At 39.7% G+C, this 24,404-nt stretch overlaps 1 protein-coding gene across 1 annotated transcript; it reads left to right on the top strand.

The window, feature by feature from the left end:
- Positions 1-4,406: 4,406 nt before the first annotated feature.
- Positions 4,407-22,213, top strand: CCDC83 (coiled-coil domain containing 83). The gene is made up of 10 exons (XM_050903509.1): positions 4,407-4,519; positions 7,478-7,562; positions 9,540-9,708; positions 10,426-10,593; positions 13,371-13,462; positions 14,668-14,736; positions 17,196-17,317; positions 18,362-18,447; positions 19,950-20,134; positions 21,966-22,213. The coding sequence occupies exons 1-10, from the start codon at positions 4,434-4,436 to the stop codon at positions 22,143-22,145; spliced, it is 1,242 nt and encodes a 413-aa protein (XP_050759466.1). The 5' UTR covers positions 4,407-4,433; the 3' UTR covers positions 22,146-22,213.
- The last annotated feature ends 2,191 nt before the right edge of the window (positions 22,214-24,404 follow it).

The following is a 24,404-nucleotide window of genomic DNA, read 5'->3' as shown; positions in this document are numbered from 1 at the left end:
TCCTCAATATAGATGCATTGCAAATTATGATCTCTGCCTATAGGACTAAAAGTGTTTTGTCCTTGCTTTAATGAATATGCCTTAATTACAGAGACTGTTGGGCTATATCAAACAGGACTTGTCATAGGATAACATAAGCTCCCACAGGACTGGCCAAAAACTCTGAACAAAGTAGGTGAATGTGAATTTCACCCAAGAATGAGGACAAAGGCATTTTAGTGATTCACAAATTTATTTCTGTAGTAGAGTATGGCTCCCAGGGTTACATGGCTCAGGCACAGATGTCCCGTGAAGGAGGACGACATACAGGGCCCATCCAAAACCAATGGAGGTCTGCTGGCCAGCAAGAGAGAAGCAGTAGTTCGGGATCAGCCTCCAGCCCTCCTTTCCATCTTCTTATGCCCTGTCCCCACTGCTGGGACGCACCTTTTTGCAGAACACTGGTGTATGGGGCAAAGAGGGTTACAGGCAGTAGGGTACGGCTGCCTGTTACTAGGGTGGAGGAGCTTGCTCCGTCTCAGTGCCTTGGACGGCTTGGGGAGCTTGTTCCTGAGAAAGCAGCTCTGCAGCCATGGTTGACCCAGCTCACATTTGACGTGGAACTGCAGCTACCACTGCAGGGCTTGGAAATGCTCTTTTTCTTGACGGTAGCTGCAATTTTACTTCACGATTTTAAGCCTGCCACCATTGGTATCCATTTGGGTGAAACTCTGGCTGGCCCATGACCTTTGCCATAGGGAAATCCCTCTCAGGACTTAAATTACCCCTGTGCTGTTGTTAACGTTTGCTTTTCTCGTTTCCTAAGGTGGGGTGCCAGTACAGGAACCACAAAGCGCATACGCTGTCACTGCACCTGACTGTTTCTGTAGGAGAGGCTGGGAAGTGTCTCGCCTTCCCCCCCGCCGCCATGGCTCCCTCACACCTCGGGTGCGGGACGCTCTCCCGCTGAGGGACGGCGAGACGCTTTTCGCGGGCTTTTCCCCGGCGGCAGATGCCGCGCGCCGCCGCCAGAGGGCGCCGCTGCCCCTCGGAACGCGCCGAGGGGCGGGGAAGGGCGGGGGCTCCCGTTGCCTTGGCGACCGGCGGCCGTCGGCGTCGCGGTGGCGCCGCGGCGGGCGGGGTGCGCGGTAGGCCCTGAGTGACCGCCGCCCGCAGCCGGGCCGGGAGCGGCGGGGCCGGCGGAAGGGCCGGGGAGTAGAAACAGTGTGTGGGTGCGGCAGGGGTACGGCGGTGGCTGGGTGCCGGGGGGTTGTGGTGGCCGTTTAGGCCTTGGGGGCGCAGGTGCCCGCGGCCATGAGGGGGACTTGGATGTGGGTGGTGGCAGGGTGAGGGGAGATACTTCAAAGCTTGGCCGTGTAGGGAACTCTTTGGTGGTGGGTGCTCAGAGGTGGTGGGGGACAGTAGCGGGGGCCTTAGGCACAGAGTGACAGTACCAGTGGGGTCTGGTGGCTGTGGACAGGGAGGCTCTGGCCACTGTGAGGGGTGGCCCAGCTTTGTCCACTGAGGTGCCTGGTGATGAAGCGGATGGCAGGGAGTATGTGCAAGGGACGTGCAGGAAGGGATTGAGGGCAGAGGGAATTGTTAGCCTGCTTTGGAGATTGGGACAGGGGTTACCATGCAGCTGCAGAGTGCAGAGGTAATTATTGATGGGGACTGAGGGAGCAGAGGCTACTGATAATGCAGCTGCTTGAGATACAGGGGTAATAATGTGAGAGCAAGTACTGGTGTGGATGGCACCGATGATAGTGATTGAGCTCATGTGAGTGGTGAGCCGCCATACAGGTGGCCTCTGCAATGAGTGTCTGGAAAGTCACAGTAGTTGGGTCACAGTGTCTGGGATCTGCTTGCTGCTTCTAAGGATGTAATGGCAGTGTAGTTACTGATTGAGAAAGTGCTGGTAGCGATAATGGGGGTCTGTCAAGAGTTATGCCTCATAATTTATTTGTTTGGGAGAAGAATTAGATTTTGTCCTCTGCAAATGTTTTCCTGCTGGTTTAAAACCTGCAGTCAGTTCTCAGTTCCCCTGAATATGTTCCCTTCTCTCTCGTGTGTGTATTTTCGATGTTTATGGTTTACATTTTCTATATATATGGTTTACAAAATCCAGCAAATCTATTATTATAGTATGGTTTTTTACCTTGTTGTACAGCTTGGAGGCTTTCTTGTTGCTCCCTGCACAGGAAGAATTTCATAAATATATCACCGGAACTCACCTGGGGCTGGAGTTCCAAAAAAAACCCAAAACCTTTTCAAAGTACTGCTGCTCAAAATGTTTCAGTTTGTATCCAGTTTTAAGCAGGGGATTTGATTATCCATTTAGTGGAAGGGACAGAAATAATTTAAAAAAAAAAAAAGTTAGGGATTGCTGCAGTGATCTTCCATTTCTGAGGAAAATCAGTAAAATAAATGCTCAAGTGAAAGTGGAATCAATACCAGTCCAGTTAATTGTGCACCAAAGAAGGATGAGAGATTCTTTTTTATACTTAAAAAATGTATACTGCACTTGCGCATTTGGGCTGGAAATTTCAAAGGGGTCTATGGGAGCCAAAGTACCTAACTTCCTGTCTCAGTGAGATTTTTTCTTAATTCACTTGGTCTTTTTTTAAAACCTCAATCTTACGACAGTCATGTGTTTAGGATTTTTAAAAGTTTCATGAAAAATATTGTATTGAATTGATATTTGCAAAGGTTGTGTGTGAATATTAAGGACTTAATATGGCTTCAGACTCAAATGGATGCTCAGGTACAAAAGGATTTTTTCTTGGATGGTAAATGTCAGTAAGGTTTACTGCAGTCATGTGGTGATACTGTGACACAGGCATGATTGTGTTGAAGTTCCACAGTAGAAATATTTTACCAAGGTGTAGCAACCATTAAAACTTTGATCTGGGACATTTCAGAAGTTCAAGGTATTGCTGGTGGGAGTCAGAATTTCCCAGGTTTCTGTGAATGGAATTAGCTGTATCTGTGACATAAATAATCAGGTGGTGCAAAGACGGTGATTGACACCTCTAGACAATTGTCCCTATGAGTGTGAACTTTTTTTCAGCAGCAGAACAGACAAAATCTGCACAAGCAGGTTTCCAACAGAGTGGGAGTAAAATTCTTCTGGATAAAACATTATGAAAAAGATATTCCAAGGTCTAAGGAACTGCATGGGGATATAGACTCCAAGGCATGTTTACCCTTTCTTTCACTTACCATGTAGAGCTGCCACACAGTAAGCATTCCTTTTACACGTCTTTCTGCAATATACAGTACACTGCCTGCCCTCAGCACCCTCACTTGTTTCATCTGCAGGCATCAACTACTCATCTAGGGTAGAAAGTTATTTTGTATACAGAAAGCTGACGTTGCCTTGCTTCAGGGTATGGTGAATGCAGTGAGAAGGCGTGCGCCAGCGTATACATTAGAGTGCATCTGTCGATAGTTGGTTTAACTTCATTCCCTTGATTTTACATTGATTTGGCAGGCTTGCTATGTGGCTTTCCACTGATTTTTTTTTTTTTTTTCTGTTTTCCTTGTGCTCATTTTAATAGGAAAAGTCTCCAGCCTGCTGTATTTAGTCACAGAGTAAATTGTTATCAATTTTAGCTGTTAGAGTGATAATTGTTAGAATTCAGAACTTAAATTCAGAAAAGCAGTTTAATATGAAAACAGGTTATATACACTGTTTCTACTCATTCAGTAATAAAACCTCCTATGTTATATGAACTAATCTGGTTTTGGCATTTGATTATGTGACCACTAAAAGTGAGGAATCTTCATAAGTGCCCTTTTCTTGTGACTTTTTTATTTAATATAATATATGCTACTAGTTCCATTACAGAACTATTCATTGTCAGTTGAATTCTGAGGTTGATAGTTGTGACAACACATCCAGGGAATACTGCTGACATGCATATCCTTTCAGAGAGTGGTTTTGTTCCAGCTCTGACAATGAAAACGGATATCAGAGTTGCAGTGAAAGGCAAATATTCATAGTGCTAGGAGAACAGAAGGAGAGGAAAAGAGATGCATATTAACAAGTGGACTCGGTAAAACAAGCATGATAAAGAAACAGAGACAAAGGACTGGAAAAGGAACAACTGCTTGCTTGATTTGCAAGAATGTAAAACGCAGCCCGCAGCAAGGGATGCACTGAGTAACTAGTGATAGAGGCCACTGTTCACGAACATATCTTTACTCAGGACAACACTTCAGGATGTCCCCAAAACATGGGCCTGAGTGGTACCCTGGGCAGGATTATTGTTGTCAAAAAAAAATCTTGTTTTGCTTATTTCAGAACTGTTAGGAACTTGTCACAAGTGACAAAGGCTGGTGAACATATGACATTTTGTAAATCATTTCTTTCTTTTTTTTTTTTCCCCTTCTTTTCTGCTTGCCCTTTCCTCCCTTTAGATCTAACTTCTAGCACAAGTACAACAACAAGCATGGAAGAAAAGAAGAAAGAGGAGAAACCAGAAGAGCAACTTACAGAACCTGAATCAGCTTTCCCAGAAGCCTTACTAGAATTTCAGTAGGTTTAATATATTAAACTTTTCACTCATATAGAATATGTGAATGGATAAAGCAGATAACAAAGACAACTCATCCAATTCAGAGCCTGAGCTGATTGACTGTGGCAGTTGTGTACTGCTCTTTTGTGTTCTTGTTTTGGGTTTTCAAGACTATTTCGGAAATACACACTTTTTAAACTATACCTATAAGAAAGCATTTAAATAGGTCAGAAATAATTTTATGCCGTTAGGTTATAACTTGGGAAAAAGAGTTTTATTAAAAACAAAAAACCCCCACATTTTTGTCTGTTAGTAGCAAGCTTTTGATCAGCAAAATCAAAAGCAAGTTTGATGAAGTTGCAAGACCACATTTGACTGTATTTTTTAGGATTCCTTGGTGTTCACAGAGGTATGTAGTCACTAGCCAGAACCTCAAGACCTACAGTTTGCTCCCTTGGTGCAGCTGAGAGTGGAGCACAAAGGAAAGTGTTTTATTTTGAAAGTAATGGAGGGATAACTTAAAGGTCTCTTAAAATCAAGCAGAGAAAAATAAGAGCCAAGAGGGGAATATCTGAAGTAGTTACAAAATAGTCCAGTTTATTTGATCTCTGATCTCTTGAGTAGATGATTAAAAGGAGAAAAATTAAGCTCTGTGACTTTTATCAGAGACAGAAATTGAAAGGGAAAAACCTCAACAACATCCAATATTCAACAGTTATCAGCATTTAGGGAGCAAGGAGTAGTGCCTTGGTGTAGAAATGAAAAGCGGGGTAAGCAAACTGAAGAGCAACCACATATAGTTCTAGTGACATCTATAGGAGTTTACAGAGTTTATGTGGGATTTTCTATTTCATTTTACAAAGAAGAGAGTACAAGTTTCCATAGTGAAACAGACCAGATTTAGCTGAATCATATCACAAATAAATACCATCCAAAAAGTCAACAAACCAACCAATCTATTTTGCTAAGAAATAAGCAAACTGTATTACTAGGCTGAGAAAAAAACCGTACCACTTTCTAATAAAATTATTGTTATGCATATTCAAATATCCAAGCAAATGACTCATTTGTCTGAAGAGTCTTCCACTGAAATGGGTGCTGTACTGACACAGGATATTTAGTTTCTACAGCAACAGTAGGGGAAAAAGGGAAGAAAAGTATTTTTCTTTCTGTCTTTATCTTTTTCCCTCTCTCCTCTTTCCCTCTTGCTCTCTCTTTCCTTCTCTCTCTTCACCTCTGTAATCTATAACTTCTCTGTACCACTTGATTGATCAAAGCAGCATAATCATACAAGTGAATATCTGTCACATGCCACTTTAGAATTTATCAAGTGTGTAGTATTTATTTAACTTCCATTCCTGCTTTTTCTTCTGTATATTGGAGAATGGTTGCTGTTCATAGCGAGTTTGTTATTTTGCATTTTCAGTACAGTTTTCTGTTTCAGGATTGGTTAGGAACAACAATCCCGTGAATTACTTGCCCTAGTGACATCCTATAGATGACTGACAAAACTGTCATTATACTGGAGAGGAGTGTTGTTTCTAGATGATTAAATCATCTAGATGAAACCTAGCATACATAGTTGAGAAAAATAGTATCAAAGGAATCATCAATCTAGCTGTTTTGTAGCTTTAATCTGACAAAAACCGTAGAAAAATAACCTAAAGAGGAAGGTTCCAATATGTAGGAGACAAAATAGCAAATTCTATTCATATAAATTTTTGACATTAACAAAGTGATGGATATAGATTGCTACTTAAAAAAAAAAATCTTAAAGTAGCAGAAATTAAGATCAGCAGCAGTATTCAAAATACAGAAATGGTTTAAAATGGCAGGTAACTTAGGAGGTCACACTGTGTGGCCAAGCTGTCACCTCTGTCTAATAAGTGATATATTTTTGCTGTAGCCATCACCACCATACCCCCATATCTCTGTTCTAGTCTCTCTAACTAATACCCTTGTTCTTAATGGAAAACCTGAAGAATACCTTGGAGCACACTGACACCAGAGGATGCAAATCTAGTAACCTGCAATTTGCATGACGGAGTGATCCAAACTTAGCCAGGAAAAAATGATCTTTTAAAACAACTTAATACAATAAGGAGGGGGAAAAAAAAAACCAAAAACAAAAACTCAAGGAACAATAGCTGTTGAAACAGTAAAAGATATTGTGATAATTGTAATACTTGCCTCTATTGTGCCGTATGGTGAATGAATTCCGGGAACAGAGGGAAAGATTACAGAGACTTTTGCAAATAGACACCATTTGCAATCCAGCATTTCTCATTCTAGAAGAGAGAACGCCAGAAAAAAATACTTATTTTACAGCTGTGGCAAAGAGGATGACAAGTAGTCTATGAAAATTGTGAAAGCAGTGAGCTAGTTCTTTGACAAAAATGTATAAACATACTTAGAGGATACTACTCAGGCTGCAGTCCCTAGTCCCTTAGCGCTTCTTAAAGGCTAACAAGTTCTTGGTGTACAAATGCAGTTTATGAAGCTCAACAAACCACATTTTCAGAAGAATTGAATCCTATTTAATTCTCCAGTTTGGGATTCATCTGACCTATGTCTGAGTGAGTTGCCTGGGCTTCCTCTATAGTGAGTGGTGAGTAATGAATGTTTCTGGAGCACAAATAATCTTGTCCTAAAAGAGACCTGTGCGATAGGTCAGCTAAACCACATCCAGAAAGAATAAACCGGCTTAATCCTCTCTAGTGGTTACAAAGGAACAATATAATCAGGGAGTCTGTTTCTCAGTAGGAGTACGAGATCCAAACTAACATGAAGGTCCAGATGTATACGGGAAATCATTTCTTTATGTGTAGTAAGTGGACAGTGGTATCTACCCAAATGAGTCAAGCAATATGATACAAAAATAAACATTTCAGTAGTATTTACATCTAATCTAGCTTAAATAACATCCCTCTCTCTTCTGTTTTTGTAACAATGTCTCTTTCTTTACTCTTTCTCCACAGAATTGAGACAAAAGAAACAGCAATTGATCGAGTTTTGTTTGATCTGAAACAAGTGGAAAAAAAGAACAAAGAATATCATGAAAGAGTAAGTGACCATCCATCCTTCTCCCAACACATTTTATATGTGATATTTTAACTCACAGATTCAATTTTATTCTTTTAATCCTAATACTACATTCACTAAAACTAGTCATTGCAGTGAATTTCTTAGTCAGTGAAACTAGTTAGTGAGTCACTTTATGTGCTAAAAGTTAAAGTGTTATCTGAATTAAATGTGACATAAAGCATAAATGTCCTAAATATAACCATGCAAAAAAGAAGCTGCAGGAGTCGAACATTGCAGAATAGGACACAGCAGTAAGGTAAAGTGAGTTCAGTGAAGGTGTTTTCCAATGCATATGAGACCCTCAGTAACTGCCTAAGTATTTAATCTTATTCTGCAGTAAACATCGGACAGCCAGCCCCCTTTCAGTAGGTAACTTTACTGAAGTACATTCAGATGTGCCTTTTTAAACAGTCCTGCAAATATTCCTCAATAGTTCAGCGCACAAAGAATAAACGGTATTAACTTCATTTTTGTCAGTAGTATTAGCAGATCTAACCAAGTATTGAGATTTGCTGACCTTCTTTGATTCACTTCTGAGGTAATGGAATTGCACAGGTTTCTATGAGAGTTTAATTATTCTTGCAAACTTAGTTACAATGAAAACTGAACAAAGAAGAAGGAGCATCACACAATTGTCTAGGTGCAATTTGTAGCACTGCTTGATGAAGACTCACTTTCTTATGGGTTAAGAGTTGTGTTGGGTCATTTTTAGAACAAAGTTATGTAACTACTGATCGCACCTGAGTGACACTTTAAAGAACTGTATATATGAACTGTATATAAAGAACCCTAATATGGCATCTGATGGCTGAGAGCAGTGAACTTTGAAAGTGGATATATATACAGTCACCTAATGAAATGAATTCAAATTGCCTAAAAATCCTTGAACTGGATCATGTGATTAAACAATGTTGCAGCCTGCACTTCCTATAGCAATGAAACATCGAAAAAACCAATGTCTCTCTGTCCCTCCCATGTCTGATACTTGCCCTGCTTTCTGTTTAGCTTTCCTTGGCGTTCTTTCAGTCTTGAAGCCTGGATGGTGTTTCATTTGTGACCTTAACTATCAGTGAAAGTGGCATTTGGCTCTTCTCTCTGCAGACATCTGAAGTCTCTTACGGTTATTCCCCCAATTTGCTGCTAGTTCATGGTCTCTCAAGGACTCCTTCATATTTTAGACTGTGCAAGGTACTTCAGGGCATGCTTGAAGTGCTAGTTGTTTAATTTACCCATGTTTTGACAGTTCTTTGAGCTCCACTCTTTGTTTCCTCCTTAATGTTTCTGAGTGGTCTAGAGTTAATCCTTCTAGAAGTGGGGAATGTTTGAGAGTTTCTCTACTGCATAGTTACTGTTACAGTTTGGCTGGTATGGTTATTTGCTCCTTTATGGTATCCTTTGGGAGCAAACATTACATGATCAGTAATTTCAGATAATTTGAGTGTCACTTGAGAGGGTCGTGGCAAGGGGATATAATCACAGTTGTGGAATCAGTAGGTATAACTAATTCCAGCTCTGACAAGACTCTCTGCTGTGGTTATACGCAAGTGACCTGATTGTCTGACAACATTTCTACATGAAGGTGGTACATTGTCATGAAATATGTTGAAGTGAAGTAAATAACTCCTAAAAATAAATATTGTTATTAAATTGACCCACAAGGAACTTCCTTTCCAGGCAATGGAGGGCTATTCATGTGCTGCACCAAGTACAGCAGTCATTTGTCTCTCATTTCCTTGTAATGGTCTTGAAGTTACTGATAAACTACTGAGACTTGCAAACTCTCCCTTCCACTCCATCCTTTCTGAATGTGAAGAATAGCTGTTTAGCTGAGTGTTTTTGCAGTGCATCCTGGCACTAGGTCAGATTTTACTTTTCTTCATTACTGAAGTTTGTAACTTTGAAGACTAATTTGAAAATGTTTTAATACATGCCTTTTCTTCTGTTGTTCTTTTGTAGAATGACCTTCTGAAGGAAGAACAGCAGGCACACATCAGGCGTATACTAAGACAAATAGAAGAGGAGGAGAAAGAACAAGATGAAAAGGAGGTTGTAACTAGGGATGATGTGGAAGAGTCACTGAAAGCAATATGGCAATACGTCAAGGACAAAGAACAACTTCTGAAAGGTATGTTGTGATTCATGGAAGTGTGGTTTGCAGTTTACACAGTTGAGATTGAGTACTTTTTTTGCATTTTAAATAGAGATTAAACTTCCTTGTTCCACAAAAACATAAAACTTTTCTTCCTCAAAATTAAGCTCTCTAAGCCTAGTACGACATTATGGAAGGCTTGTAAGTAAACCTGTTAATTAAGTTGAGTTAAAATTCAATAGAAGTGGGTCTTTTCTAGAAACAAACCCCGAATATTAGACTCTGTTTTGTTCCTTCCAAGTGATGTGTATTACTGTGCAAGAACAGAGGCTTGATATTTTCCATTCAGTTGAACTTCATGAAAGCCCTATGCACTGGCTCCACTGGAAGATTAAAAAAAAATTATTGATGGCAGCAAAAATGACTAGGTTTGATTGTTGAAAGTTCTGGCTGCCATCCCTGAGATTCTCAGTGGGAGATACATGTGTCTTTGGTTACAACATTTCAGTGAGAACTCTTGTCTCTCCTTGGCAGAATAAGATCAAGCTGTTTTCAGCAATGATGGTGGCCCTTGACACTATGTGAGGCCATCATGTTGTAATGTATTGTAGTGTAGAAGAATCACCCTTCTTTCTCCAATCCCAGTGAAAGGGCCTTTATTAAAGAATTTGATGAAGTCATAAGAATTATGAACTATCAATCAGTTCAAGACATTGGTAATGAACTTGTCTTCTGATGTTCTTACTTTAATAGATCTGCACTCCCAGATTGAAGAAACTGACCAAAGACTTTCAGTAAAGCAGGGTGAGAGGGATTATTGGTTGGAGTACAAAAATGTAGGAAGTAAAACACAGGCCAACAAGATTATGAATCTGGAAAAAGAGATCAAGGAAGTCAAAGATGACCTTCACAGGGCTACAGGTCAGTTTCCAGCTAGTGTAATGCAAGTCTTACAAGCTCTTTCTGTATTATTCCTGGGAATTAATTAAATTATAAATTTAGCTTGATGTCAAGTTATAGTAACTTTTATCAACTTTTCCAAGACAGTGCACCTAAACTAGGCTGCATAATCCTATAAAATGGAAGAACTCACTCTCTCTGTGAAAGTCTCTTTATTAAAGAAAATGATAAAGTTACAGAAATTATGAACACTTAAAGAAGCTGATAAGCTTGTCTTCTGATGATTTTCTTGTAAAATACAGGCAACTCATTTCTAAAAAATGTTACTGTGAAGGACAGCGGTTTTCTAAAAATAAGTCTACGTGTATTTAGATCGCCTACACACATGACTCCCTTAGCAGTCATACTTGAAAATGTTGACTCTGCTTTTGTTGCTTCTCATCGTGCTACAAGCAATTCACATGTTGAAAACTCCTTTGACAGGAAAGTAGTATGAGCTCATTCTTGGAACAGAGTCGTTTCAATTGAGCATACTGGTTTAAATGCAGAACTAGAGGGAGCTGTTTAGCCAGTGGTCTGAACTTTGCCTCCTAGTTGCATAGTCTTGTGTATGAGGCCCTGCAAAATTGCCAGTACAGACATATACAAATACTGGGAACTGTTTCAATACTGACACAACAGTGGAATTAATTTGAGGGCTTATGTATTCTGGTGCTGAGTGCTTTACAAAGATTTCTTTACTACTGCATTATTTTAAAATCATTTAAATATTTTTCTGTTACATAACCCATGCTTCTAACGGGAGAAGGATGTCCTGGTTTTCTTCCTTTATGTCCCTCTCAGTATGCATGACCACAGCCAAGCAGCTGGTAGTAACAGGCCGTGACACTGCTCTAAGGGTCTCTGTATATTCTGTGCCAACCATTACCAGGCATCAACTACTGTGGAGAAGAGCCAGCTAGCTATCTTTTTGTCTCTTGAAACATATTTTATCACGATTAAGATCTGCACGGTGTTTTCTACATTGCCAGATAGCTTGTCAGATATCCATCTCTGTATTCAGGAGAGGTTGATATTTTTCATTATGCATTTTCTGTGTTCTTAATCAATTTAAAATTTTGTTATACAGCTGCTGAAATATGAAATGAAAAAGAGAACGAGCTTTTATATAGAAAGCCAGAATGAGCCAGTAGGAACATTCAGTCTGACCTCCTGCATGTCACAGGGTACAGAGCCAAAAATTTGTGATCGAACGGAAGCGTATTTATAGAAAGACTGTTTCAGAGGTACATATAGCAGTTGCCTAATTAACATACTGCAAAATGATGCTGCCAGTACTGGATGTTAGCATACTATTTTACTCAGTTTCCTAAAATCGAACTTACAAAGTGGCTGGGGAGTACACTCTTCTAGCCTACAAAAAAAAAAAAAAAAAAATTAAAAAATCTAACAAGCTTCCAGAGTGATGCGGCAGCCAATTGGGCTTGTTCACTCCTCGAATGTGTAAGAGGCTTAGGGAATAAGTACAGGTGAAGAGGTTTCTGTCTCTGTAGGTAACACTGAAGGGCTTGACGCTGGCACAGTTCATGTGGTCTGGAGATGACATTTTAAACAAAATTGCTGGAGGGGAGAGGAAGCAAAAGAGAGCCATACACTTACGTGAGGTGTGGGGAAAACAGTGTTGCAGTGAGAGTTAGAGAAAATAGCCTCCTTAGAAACAGTAAGTATGTCTGAACAGTTCCTCCTTTTCTTCATTCTCCCAGTACAACTCAGGTTGTTTAGTTGTCTGAAAGAATGAAAAGATGAATTAATTATAGTATGTAAGTACTTCCATTTCATTCTGCCAAGTCTAGATGGTGGATTGATTAAGGCAGGCCAGCTTCCACAGTGTTAAATTAAGAACTAATGCACCTTTCATATTTGACTGCCTTTGACTCCACAGTGGGTCCGTGACTAGATATTCATTTACAGCCAGATCAGCAATAGGCTGTCTGCAACACAAGTGCAGAGCTAGGCTGAATTTCAAGCCTCGGGAACAAGTATGAAGTGCCTTCCTTCAAAGAAAATTACTACAGTCTCATTCATTCCTTCAAAAGGAGAAAATACCAAGCAGCAGTGGGCTGTTTAGAATAGCACAAAAACAACTGAAGGGAAGGATGAAATAATTAAATAGCAAGTGACTAGAACTTGAACCCAAACAAATTCAGTTCAACATAAGACACACTTTCTAAATAATGACCACAAGTAACGATGAAAGCAAATCATTGAGGCAATTGCAACATTCTCCATTTTGTCCTGTTGTCAAATTAGAACCCCCTGGAAGGCTTAGGTAAGTCAGAAAATTTATTAGGCTCTGTATAATAACTGTCTGAAAAAAATGCCACGTGCATAACATGATCCAATATCCTTCTATACCTAAAAAAATAAGTTTTCTAAGCATGATTCCAGGAGCTCTGGTATTGACAGAGGCAAAATTTAATGTTAAGATACCAATATTTTAGCAGAGAATTGCTCAGCTCACTGCTCAGTTAGCAGTGAATTGTTCAGCTGTTGTAGTTGCCAACAGAAATGTGTAAGCCACTTCAGATTTCTAGTTTGGTAGTTAACACTACTGTCCTTTGGGTTTAGGAGGAGAATTTCTGTGGAGAAGGATGTTTGAATCCTTTTCTGTGGAGCATCTATGCATGTGATGCTGGCTGACAAGTTCCAGTTTAGGAACAACGTGCCAATTATCTATTTGTTGTCAGGAGAAATTGATGTCAAATAATGATTTCTGATTTTCTTTTTTTGTTTTGAAGAATATTATAGAAATGCTTTGAAAGCAGTGAAAGAAGAAAATGACAGACTGGTTGAGAGGCACATGAAGTTAAGCAAGGAACAGGCCCCTGAGGTATTCCATCTGCCTTTTTTAGAAGTCCTAACTGCATCATAGTTAGGATTCATGTACTCTGCATTAATAATTATTTTAACTCGAATTAAGACTTGCAAATTTTCTAAGAAATTGATAGTAAAATAAACCGTAAATCTTCTTACTAAACATGGCATTGGTTATTGTTATACACACGTGTCTTTTTTTTTTTTTTTTTTTTTTTTTTTTTTTTACATCAGACTAACAATGAGTAGATGCGAGGGCATTTTACAAACAAGGTATGGGAAACTGGGGCACCATGCACTGATATGACTTCTGCAAGAACATGTCACTTTTGCTGTGACCTTGATTTTGACGTTTGCATAGACTTCAAAAACCAATAACACAATGAGATTGTCTGCATGGAAATATATATCAATTTGGAAAAAAAAAAAAAAGTTGTTTTGTACTTGTAAAGTAAAACATTTTTAAAATGCCAAAATAGTGCAGTCTACAGTAAAATTTAGGCTTATTGATACATAGACTTTTTTTTGGTCATCTCTGCCAGCTCTGATTTGCAAACGTGATTTACAAAGTATTTATGGTGACGACTTCTTACACTTACAAAATGCAAAGCATACTTCAGTACAAATCACTGGTTGGGCCTGTTAGCTATTTAAATTCCCTGACTTCAGTGCTGGAATTTTCAGCCACGTGAGAACATAATCCAAAAGACTGTGTTTATGGTGATCTGCAGGGGAATCTTCCCTCTCAGTTGTTCCTTTCCGCTTACTGACATCAATAATTAAATTGTAGCCTTGGCTCATTAGCATAGACTGCTACATGTTTAAGTCAGTCACTTGTCATAGATCAGGACTGCCTCATTTGTGATTTTGCTTGGGTCTTTTAATACCTAAAGGTTTGATTTCCTGAAAACAGGAAGATTTGAGCAGTAGTGAGAACATAGCAGAACTTGTTAGGCAAAAAGGAAATGTCCTATTTTAATATGGGAAATTTTAAAATATTGGTAAATTGCTTGACATATAAACTGCAGTAGGCAGGATGGTGGAGAAGAAACAGCTGGCCTTGCGGACTAAATCCCCTTGTAATCCCTCAGAGGATGCTACGGTCTGTTGTGTGGATGTTTCTTAATTTTTTCCTGCTAAACAGCAGAATGTTCTTTATAGCATGCAGCACTGTCAAAGTCCTGCTTTCAGATGAGATGATCTTAAATTGTGTTTTCTCAGAATGCTGTAAGATACTTAGACAAAAACAGTCGCAGAGAAATTGAAGAGAATGAATGGCTAAAAGAAGAGGTAAGAGGATCACTTGCGTACAGTTTATCATGGTAGTTCAGGTTTGAAATACCATGGCCTAGTCATAACTGTTTCCAGTGATGGGCCTCTGAAGACTTTCATCCGAAAAGGAGAGCAATTTTCCTGTAATTAACCTGTAATCCTGAGTAGCAAACAGTGTATTTGGTGAATAAAGGTAAAAGGTGAACATCTACTTTCACAAACGAAGGACCCCTTTTCCTGCCCAAGAAGTTATATGAAGGACTACAACGTTCCATACAATTAAGTATTTATATCTATGGAGATTGGGATACTATATCATGTAAAGGCTCAACCATGTCAATATCTGAAGAGTGTAGTTTTGAATTGCATTAAAGTTCTAGTGCTGCTGTATTGAAAGAAAATGGATATGGACATTGGAAACCTTTTTGGAGAAAGGGCTTGAGACAGCTTTAAATGGGAGATAATAAAGAAACCCTGGAGATCAGTACACTGAAGAGAGGAAAATCAAAATTGTATATAGTTGTAATTGATTACTTGATAGCTTTTATACTGTCCTTTAATGGCAATTTAGAGCTATATATTAGATAGTTGTAACTTTTCTTGTCAAGAAAAAACTTTTTTGTGAGCCAAATTTAGGAAACTGATTTTTCCATGGTGAAGGTTTGATTGTGTTTGTTCCAATCAATACAGGTTCTTTGTTGCGATCAAATCTAAGCAAGAGATTGGAGGGAGGAAACACCCTTCCCCACCTTTACAACCACACAGTTTAGAACTGAGCAAAACTTTTTGGGAAATGAATAAATGAACTTATTATTTTTCAGGGCCATTTCAACAAACCTGGCAGAGGTTTCTCTATTTTACTTACTAGTTTAAGATACTTGCCAGTATGTAGGGATACGGCTTTCCTTCTTCCCCTTAATGAGCTCTGAGCCTACATCTTTAACTTTCCAGGGAGGGTGTCCAAACCACAGCTTCTGAGGCAATGAGGTAGGGGTCAATAGGAAAGAATTAATGTTTTAATCTGTGTAAACAAACAGGAGCTCGAATCTATACATCCTGTCACTGAATGAGTATGAATTCCCTTCCCATCTCCCTGTCTCACTGAACACTTACGAATTTTACACACATTAGGCAGTGTCAACAAGGGAGATCCACTTTGGAGTACTCTTATGTCCTGACAGGCCCTCACCTCAGAGTTGCAGGATTTGGGTTTCTTTCCTCTCAACTAGACATTTCCTATGTTATGAATTAGTGCTTTGAATTATTTTTGAATATGAAATATTGAAAAACAAAACTATTATCACTAACTTCTCCAGTCCTCTGAATTCACCCATTCATTTTCTCTGCTTTTCTTATACAGATGAAATATTTTCTTTCATGCTAATGTTTATATGTAGCTGACAGACTCTTCCAGTATTTTCTTTTGGGGAGATAAACCAAAAATTTCGATTTCGTCCTGGTTCAAAATTTATCATTTTTTCAGTTTGGCCACTGAACTGAAAAATGACGTACCAAAACAGCCCTAAACTAGTTACCTCCAAATTTGAACAGATTTGGAGACTTCATTCACATTTTCCCATGGTTACTGTGTACACCAAGATGGTGCAAAGCTGCATCACCTCACCGTGCCAAGCCACATCCTGTTACTGGTTAATGTCCTGTCATTTTTTAATCCCTGGGAGAAATGGGAGCTAGTTTTTAACTGCAAATTTGGATGATTATAGCTGGGTTAATTTGGCTTTGGTGAGAACAGATGCATTCAGATCACTAGGTACTGCTTTTAAACATGTGCATATGGCTAGGACGTCTGGGAAGGTATCTGTCCCATAGTACATTCCACTTCCCAGTGAAGGGGGTAAGAACTTGCTTGTACTTCAGGAAAAGTGAGAGGAATTGTGCGAACTGAATAACTGGTATCCTTTGGTTAATATAACTTCATAGCAATATGGGGTGATTACCAGTCCAAAAGAAAGTAGAACCTGGGGTTTAGCCAATCTCGTGGCTGACTTGGACTGAAAGTTTCACTAATTCTGGGTAAGAAGGTTTTCTGTATAGGCAGGAATTAGAAAAGCAACACTTGCTGAGCCAGAGCCTGAATTTAACTCTACAAACAAGGTTTTTCTCTCTCAAAGCTCTGACGCAAAAGCAAAAAAGAAAAATCCAGAGCTTCTGTCTACCAGACCTGTTTGGCTCCATGAGAAAGTTTTGCTATCAGGGTTGCATAGCCCAAATGTGTGGCTGTGATTGATTGACAGAGTTGTACCAGTAAAGGGTTCTAAAAAAGCTGTGAAAGAACCAGAGAGGCCTTCCCTTTGCCTGAAAACGTGTCACTATGTTTCTCCACCAAATGTGCAGTCTTGCTGATACAGCTGCAGTCTTTCTAGGTATGCGCTACTAAGATAGCTACTATGAAAGCTTTCCAAAATGGGTATAGTCTTTCTAAGATTTTTTTTTTTTTTTTTTTAAATTGTCAAAAGGTAAAGATGTACCAAAAGGAAGTAAGTGATTTGAAAGCCTCTATTCAGCTCCTGGAAGAAGAAAATATCGGTTTAGTGACAAAACTGATTGATGGCAGACTTCAGAATCTGAGAGTACCCAGGTAAAATGATGCCTTTACAGACTCAAAAGTGATTTTTTTTTTTTTTTTAAAAAGGTAATGCCTTCTCCTGCCTCTAGAGCTATTTGGGCTCTCCCACAACAAAGCCAAGGTAGCTTCGTAGTTGAGGGGAGGCAGGATTTGACTGAGTATATGTGGGACTTGTGTCTCTGAAGGATGACAGTGACATTGTAACCTCCCAAATACCAAAATTCAGGGAAGAAACTGTGTTCTTTAATGATCTACTAAGACCTAGCAACACTCACTTTCTTTTAGTGGGGATACCATTGGGGCTTGGAAATAGTTTCTTTCTGTTGTAATCATCTCAGACCCAGCTTCTCAGACCAAATGCTGAGTAATAGATTTTTCCTTTACTATTGGCAAAATGTTTAAGGATGTGAAGATTAATATGCAAACATATGGGGTTTTGCAATCTCAAGTGAAACAGATGACCTGGTACTGAGTAAGGAAGAGGCCTTGGGATAGGTCTGTCTGTAGAGGTGTCTGTAGTATTAGTTTCTTTTATATTGAAATTATTTAACTTGTTCCCTAGAGAAAGATTAATTTAGCTGCAAAATGTCAACACTAATGGTATCAAAAGCACAATGTAACAATGGGAATGATCCATCTTCATTTTCCAGTCCCAGCTCAGTGATTTCAGCCACATTGCATAAAAAATTTCCAAGTCTTAAGAAGTGACCATTTTTCTCTCCTCTCCAAACTTTGGACTGCTTTTAAGTGAGAGCTGCCAGCTGTGGTTTGAATCTTGGACTGACTGGAGACTATAACATTTGTTTTCTTTTAGTCTCATGGACATAGTTGAACTTAGGCACTAAGAATAAAAAAGAGCAGCTTATTAGCCACTAAGCTACCTGGCTGCCTCCATTGCATTTTTAAACCATTGCGCTATTCTGCATTTGTGGTTAAGCAGCAAATGGCTTTCAGAAAGGGTGCCCTCCCCCTCACCCCAAAAGATTGCACAGGACAATTTGGAGAGAAAATTCAGACCTCTAATATGAGTTTCACTTTATCTTTTTAATTTCATAGGCATTTGTTTCTTACCCAGGCTGCTGGCTTGCAAGATGAATTTCCTAAGGATGAAATGAACAAAGTAGAGTATAGAGAGTATGAAGGTAATGCACATGCCAGAAGCTTATAAGAACTGATAAGTTACTGAACATTTACATACTTTTAAAGTTTTTATCAAAGTGCCTGTTTGACATGGTGAACGCTTCATTTCCCACTTAATTGCAGCCACCACAGCAATGATAGACTGTAGTTTGCGTTAAGAAGACAAAACCACAATCTACCTGTAATACAGTTTTAAAATTGAAATTGGTGTTTAGATTGTTGAATGTAATTACGCATATAGAGCTAGCCTGGAATGTGGTTGACAGGATCGGCCATCTTTTATGAAGGTATGATTCATATCTTAATCAGTTCTTTACTGATCCATATCATCATAACTTCATTATATCTTGTCCCTGAGAGGACACTCTTGAACTCTACACTGGCTTTCACTTGACGTGTACATGCACTTTACAGTCATTCAGCTCATAGAGATACACCGGAGTTAAATTATAAATAAATCCCTAGCAAGAGGAGATGAAGCTGCATGGAGCTCAACCAGAACTCAAAATCTTGGTAAGCAGTACTGAATTTTGGGCTGAATCTCCATCTGTTCTGGTAGGTGTGCCCAGGAAAAGGATATACCATTAGGCAAGAAGAACCACGTGAGTGTGCTTATCTGTTTCGGGCAGTTTCTACAGATTCCTTAGTATCACATGTTGTATTTTACATCTTTGTGTGAGTAGAAGAAAGAGAGGGGAAAAAGGACAAAATTAAATCAAAGAGGTAAGTTGCAAAAATTGAAGCCATACAGTTATGGATACGTGAACGAGTCTGTTGAAGTTCTGATCAGTTCCAGCCATAGGTGGGCCTTTCTGGAACCGGCAAACAGGCACCAGCAAACATGTTGACGAAGCCTTCTGAATTAGATATATGTTTACTTTGAACAGTTCAGCTCTATTACCTTTGCTAGACCTTTACAATAGTTACTGGGAGGAGTCGGTTTTGTTCCAATAAGCTGGGGTCAAGTCACTGTCCCTGGCAAACATATAACTTGGCAGTCCATGTCCAGAATTATCTATCAGCCTGAGAATCAGTCAACTGCAAATGCGGGCTCTTCAGGGGAATTATAAGTAGACTAGCTGTGTTTCAGGAACTTGTACATACGTACATATAGAGATACATACATGGATACAGAAAAAGTTTATACTTGTTTTTGCTGCCTTTCCTATTTTTTTAACTATTCAGGGCTATATAGGATTTAAGTTGAACTGATAAAAGCTCATTTTTTTCCCCTGCCCCATCCTACAGACCCATTACTTCTAACTTCCAGTCAATTTCAGTCCCCGATGTTGATCAGAAATTGTGAACAGAAATAAACATAGAAAAATCAGTGAGCAAAATCAACATTTGGCTTGGATTGCCAATTAAAAATCCTACCAAGTTGTTCTTTACATAACACCGGCCAAGCCACATTAAAGATTACAGGCAATGCTCATACCAAGTACTAATTCTGATCATAAAGCTTAACAATTACATACACATCATTGTTCTTCTCTTTAAAAAGCAAAGACAGATGGAGATGAAAGCCTCAGAAGTGCCACGTGCCCCTGTCAGAAAAAAAAAGCCTTTCCAAAGATTCAGTCTAAAGCAGAGAATGAGAAGCCTCAAGGCAGTGATGAGGAGCTGTGGGAAAAGTCATTCACTCCAACTCTTGATAGCTTGTTGTATGAAGATGAAAAACATTTCCAGGTATGAGTTGAAGTAATCGGGTCTTTCACTGACACAAACGTATTTCAGTATGGAGCATGAGCTACTGCCAGGAGCGTTCTATTCCCAGTGGTGTTATGGCAGAAAAAACTCCAATGCCTTTTACCTAGCGTACGATTCAGATGCTTAATCATAGGCATCTGGTGCTATTTGAGATGGTGAGGACACCCCCTGTCCTTCAGATGGTGGGCCAAAAGAGCATAGGTTCTGTCATGCAGGTCAGGCTCACATGGATGTTTTAGATGCCTTTGTGTCTTGTGCTATCAGAAATGCCCTTTGTTTCGGCAACTGAATGGTGTCCTAGGAATCAGCATACGTGAGTGTCAAATTCCCCCTAGAAAGAATTCTGAATGTCACCAAGCGACAGTTTTCTATGGTATTGCACAGATTCTTGTTTGCTTGGATGCTGGTCCTTTTAGAACTTCTGCTGCATAGTAGCAGTAAAGGATCAACAAGTCATTTAATCCTTCAATGGAAAGCCATGAATGTGTTCCTGGGTGCAAAATACAGGGGTTGAGAAAATAAAAAGGTACAGGTTATATGTAAATAGGCAGAGTTTGTGTGGTTCTTGAAAGAGGTGGTGGCACCTGCTTCAGGAGATCCTCGAGCCTAGGCTGCAAAAAGATGTTTCCTGGGTGCCTTTGATACTACACTCTTGAGTTATGAAAACTTGAATACATTTCTAAATGAACTAATTACTGTTAGAAACTATATTACTCTACATCACCGATTTCTACTGCAAATTAAAGATGATATAGACGTGGTGCAGACTGCAGGGCTTGCTGTGTAAAGATACTTCTCCATAATGTTTCTTTACTCTTGAATATTCTATTCAAACTTACTCAACAATGAGTTTAAAAAAAAAACCAAACCAAAAAAACCCCCCAACAACAACTCTTTTTCTAGAAATTTGGCATTAGTTTCATTAATACCCTGCAACTTGCGTTCAGAGAAATCATCCTGTTGCCTTGATCAGAGACTAACTTAAGGAGTGGCTCTGTCCTGAGGAGTCATTACAGAGAAAAGCTGAATATTTAACAAAAAAAAAATCTGTCCAGGTGTTCGTTTCCTTGCAGTTGTTGCCTTGGGAGAGGAATATTAGCTTTACTTCTTTCTGCCTGCTGTTAGCACCGCAGAGCCCACCCCACTGAGGGACACAGGTGCTGCTGACATTCTTGTACTTTATAACAACGAAGGTATAATTGCAAACAGTGGAGTCGCATCAGCAACTATTATGACAGCATTTCCTAAATAGAGGTGATTCAAGAGCTTGCACTGTAGGGTTCCTGCTTCCCTCTCCCTGGCCTTGCCTGTACGGTCCTGCTCCTGCCCTTAGGGAACCCGTAGTGCACATCGGCCTTTTCTGTAGCCGATTCACTCGCTAACCCAACAGAAAAACTTGTCTTTTTTCCTCCTCTTGAATTAGTTTTCTGTTGGGTTAGTCAACCGAATTGACTCAGAGGTTTGGAGAAAACCAGAGCCAGCACAGACGCTGGACTTCGACCTCTTTTGGCAATAGTGAGCTGTTGGATTAGTTTAATTCTTCTCACAGAGCTGAACTGGGGAGCAGAATTTGGTTTGCAGAGAAAGTGTTATTGGTGAAAACACACAGGAAAAGAAGAGGGCAGCAGGGCTGCAGCCTCCTAAGATGAGCTGGCTTGTAAACCAAGCTCATTAACGCTGACATTACCAAACATAGCAACACCAGGGCAGCGTCTCTACAGTTGCTTTTAAAAGGAAAGTTGCTGGGTTTTTTTGAAGAATGGCTGCTTTTCTATGTAATTGTGGAAGAATAATATTCTTTTTTCTTAAGGAATACTTAAAACTGGGTCCTCTGGAGACAAAGCTGTGTGTGGTTGGAAGAGCCATGCCTATTCATAAAGAACCAGAAGAAATGCCAAGCAGGAGCCACAAAGATGGCATTATTGGTAAATCAGACAGGCACATCACAGCTCAGATGATCAAGGCCTTATCTAAAGAAAAGGTTGGTTAAAAATAGACAAGCTGTGCTGTTAACATAGAAATGTGACATTCTCAGTTCATTAAATATTTGCTCTGTTCTTCAAGCTGTGTGTGGCACTGGGCTTTGTGGAAACTATTTTTGAGTGCCCGAATCATGATTTACACATAGAAGTTTAATGAGAGGTATGTCTGTGTGCAGATGGCTAATTGAAAGGTTGCTTTCCTTACCACTGTGAGACCGCTTGTGCGCTTTTTGGGCTTCTGTTGTGGTAGCTGCACGTATATCTAATAAAGGATCCAAGTTAATATTTAGTTTTGTGGTCCCCCACTTGCAGTCTGTCAAATGTGGAATTCCCACTTGATCAGACACTGAATGGGTAAATGCAGGCTGCCATAAAATGTAGACCTGTTACAAAATACTTAATACTCTGCTAAAGCAGAATCTCATTTATCCAAGCATAATTCAAATTAGAAATTTGAATGCTTGAATGCATTTTATCTGTCTCCATAAAACCCCTACTTAAATAAATTGAAATAACCAAAAATTAATTGGAAAAAAAACTAAACCAGAGCATAAAAATCATCAAAGTCTTAAATTTTTATTTTTTTTTTAGAATTGGCCAAATATGTTGTGTAACCCTATCTATATCTTTGTATCTTTGGTTTGTGGCTAGTCTCTATGAACATGTATCTTAGTGCATTGATTCAGCGGGGGTTTTTTCCACTCTCATTGCACATCTTGGACACCTTATCAGGAGTACACAATGCAGTTACTTCCCACAGGCACAAGAAGGCTTCTGACCTATGCATTTCCTATTTAGAAACTTGTAAAAGCATTGCATAATCTGATTTAAACCCTTGATAGGTTAATCAGCTGTTTGGAATAAAGCTTTTTAAAAAGCTTAAACCTTTTAAACAACCTGTGTCTATGCAGCGTCTCATCCTGCACTTCAGTGCAAACATTTTTCATTTTTCAAGCGAGCTCAGATATTCCTGCCCAGCAGGTGTCTCCTTGAGTTGCAGGTGAGACAAACTGTTCTCTTGGCTCCACTGACTACAGCTCCTCAGAAACCAGGCTCACAAGCAGACATAGAAAGGTAGGAGCCCTAATCTCAGACTGAATCTCACTTGCATTGCCAGGTAGTAAACAGTTAAATGAGTTTGGACTTGTCCCTGCTGTAACCCGAGTTACCACAAGACTGAGGTGACTCCTAGCCCTCGAGAGAGAATGGGGATCCATACTTGCGAGATGGTCACGTTTTCAGCACAACAGAAGCCTCCCCTCGGCTACACTGCCTTTCGTTGAGTGAAGGGCAAGCCCCATGGAATGGCTTACTTGAAAGAGAGATTAGTTCTGCTCAGTGATTAGTTTAGCTTTTCATTTAGTCGCAGAATTAGAATATGGCTTATGCTGAGCAGCTTTTCAGGTAAAGAAAGGCCTCTCCTTCTTTCCACCACTCCCCAAAGGGCATTTATATTATTTCCCAGTGATGTAAATGTAGGGCCCATCTCTAGGCTTCTCTTCGCTTATGCCCATAACGCATACCACCATGTGTAGGACATACGGCAGGACAACATAAACTTGTACCTTGGAAAAAAGAAACTTCTCCTCTTCAAGTCGCTGTTTAGCCTTTTACCATAAATGCCTGCGTGGGTGAGAGGGAGTTAAAAAGAAATCTGAAACATGCTAATTAGGGTACAAGCCACAGGCAGCTTGCGCAAGCCAGAAGCAACAGCCTGTAGCAAAACATATTTAGTGAAGTGTCCCAAATCCCCTTGATTTCTATAGGATTAGCATTAAGGCCAGCGTGAGGCTTTTATATAGAGAAAGCTAAGTTTTCAGCAAATGAGGCATCTGGATTTGATAATTTTGTCGCTGGCAAAATCTCTCAGAAATGAGCAACACGTTGTAAAACAGAGGGCTGATCAGTCCACTTTCTGGCAGCACAGCCAATGCTTCCAACTCCTACTTCAACAATGGGAGTCACGGTTCACTACTCCAGTCAGGACAAAACTTATAGGAGTCACACTTAAATTCCCAGCGTTACAAAATACCTGTTCGTTACTGTGTTTCTGTTGCGCAAGACAACTATAGGGCACTAGTTAGGCTACAAGATGCAGGCAAGTGTCCATGTGTCCCCACAACTATAATCCCAGCAAAGCCTCGGTTGAGCTGGAGTTACGTCTTTAACTGGCACACGACTCTAAGAAACTTGCAGTTTCAACACGGAAAAAACCTCACAAGTGTTCACTGGAAATTCAAAGTTAAAGAAATATGAGCATCACCCAA

The sequence above is a fragment of the Gymnogyps californianus genome, chromosome 1, assembly GCF_018139145.2.
Source record: "Gymnogyps californianus isolate 813 chromosome 1, ASM1813914v2, whole genome shotgun sequence".
NCBI classification, from domain to species: Eukaryota; Metazoa; Chordata; class Aves; order Accipitriformes; family Cathartidae; genus Gymnogyps; species Gymnogyps californianus.
This window is presented reverse-complemented; position numbering and strand designations above follow the sequence as displayed.